The 1,413-nt window shown below is 50.4% G+C and overlaps 1 protein-coding gene across 1 annotated transcript in view; it reads right to left on the minus strand.

The window, feature by feature from the left end:
• The window catches only part of LOC102017490 (mitotic spindle-associated MMXD complex subunit MIP18-like), a gene marked incomplete at its 5' end in the record, with an annotated part of 32,843 nt that extends 31,657 nt beyond the window's left edge, over positions 1–1,186 (minus strand). Inside the window, 3 exons of the mRNA XM_005388515.1 lie at positions 346–471; positions 718–797; positions 952–1,186. Coding sequence (XP_005388572.1) covers positions 346–471; positions 718–797; positions 952–1,186 — 441 coding nt within the window. The remainder of the gene's footprint in view (positions 1–345; positions 472–717; positions 798–951) is intronic.
• Positions 1,187–1,413: the final 227 nt, after the last annotated feature.

A 1,413-nucleotide genomic window follows, 5' to 3' on the forward strand; every position in this document is an offset into this window, starting at 1 on the left:
CCTCCTCCAAACTGATCCCTCCTTCTAATCACACCTCTCCATTAGCTCCTTCATTACATCACAATTCCTCCCACAGCCACTCCAGCTCTCTAAATCACAGCCCACCCTTGACCCACATCCATCTACAGCTCCCTAATTCCCTTCCTGCCACACTCCTCACTACTTTTCTGCACTTTCCACCTCGTATCTTTATCCTTGTTCCATCAGATTTGAACGTTTCCTCCATGTCATTTCTGCTAGTTGCAGCACTTCCAGACCCCACTGTGATGCTCTTGCTGTCCTCTGTGTCAGTAGCAGACCCTTACACTTGTTTGAGGCTCAACTTGAGGCTCAACTCCAACTGACATTGAGACACTGGGGAAGGCAGCACAGAAGCTTGACTTTGATGGACAGGCCAATAAGGGTGGCCATGCTGCAGTGTGGAATGGTGGGTGTGAAGGGCACGGCCACTGTGCTATCAGGGTCACTAACCTGGTGGTTGTGAGGAAGAGACATCAGTGACTATGGACACCTCCAACCCTCAGGGTCTCTTCTTTGTTGCTTTGGCAAGTTGTCTAGCCTTTATCAGCTTCAGTCTCAACATTCGTAAAATAGGCACAAGAATCTTTCCTCCAAAGATCCCCCTTGGTGTCCTTGGGCTGAAAAAATGTCACTCCTCCATATATAGTGGAGTCTCACTCTCGCTAACAAGTTGCTCTGTCACTGGGAGTAACTCACCTGAACCCTAACTTGCTCTACTACGTTCAACTCCTCTAGCATCAGTGGATGCTCCATGTCATTGATGGAGTGAATAAGATGTGTCAAATGAAGGAAAAGGACTTTACGTTTTTCCCCATTCAGAACTCTTCACCCAGGAATACCTGACCGAAATACACCTCCACCAAGCACTGGACTTTACAGCTCCTCCCCAAAGACCTGCAAACCCACCCCGCACCCAACAGCAGTGGCTATCAAAGATCTCTGGAGCATCGATGCTGTCAGGAACCTGCTGATCTTCCTCGCCTGCAGTCACAGGCCGCTCCCCAGTATGTTCATAGATGAGCAGGTTAGCATTCCCCAGGAGGCCACCACCCATGCGGCCACCACCTGCACCTCCGCCCCGGCCCCTGCCTCCACCAAAGCCCACCATCCCGGAACCACTGTCCACACCAGTTTGCATATACTTCTGCTCCAACTTGCACAGTTCCTGGGAACAGGAAGAGATGTGGTGTCACGATGCATTCACACTAGGGACGTTCAGCTCAGCCATCACTAAGGCCTGAGTTTGATAGAATCGGTGGTTTTGGCATGCAGTTTATTCACATTCAGGACAATGAGAAGGAACTCCTGCAGTGCTGTACCATGTGAGTTCTTAGGGAACTGGGAAATGGAGACCAGGTCAGTTGTCCTAGGACGCTTAAGAGCAGTCCCATG

Source organism: Chinchilla lanigera, unplaced genomic scaffold (assembly GCF_000276665.1).
Source record: "Chinchilla lanigera isolate Chin_1 unplaced genomic scaffold, ChiLan1.0 scaffold00032, whole genome shotgun sequence".
Taxonomy (NCBI): domain Eukaryota; kingdom Metazoa; phylum Chordata; class Mammalia; order Rodentia; family Chinchillidae; genus Chinchilla; species Chinchilla lanigera.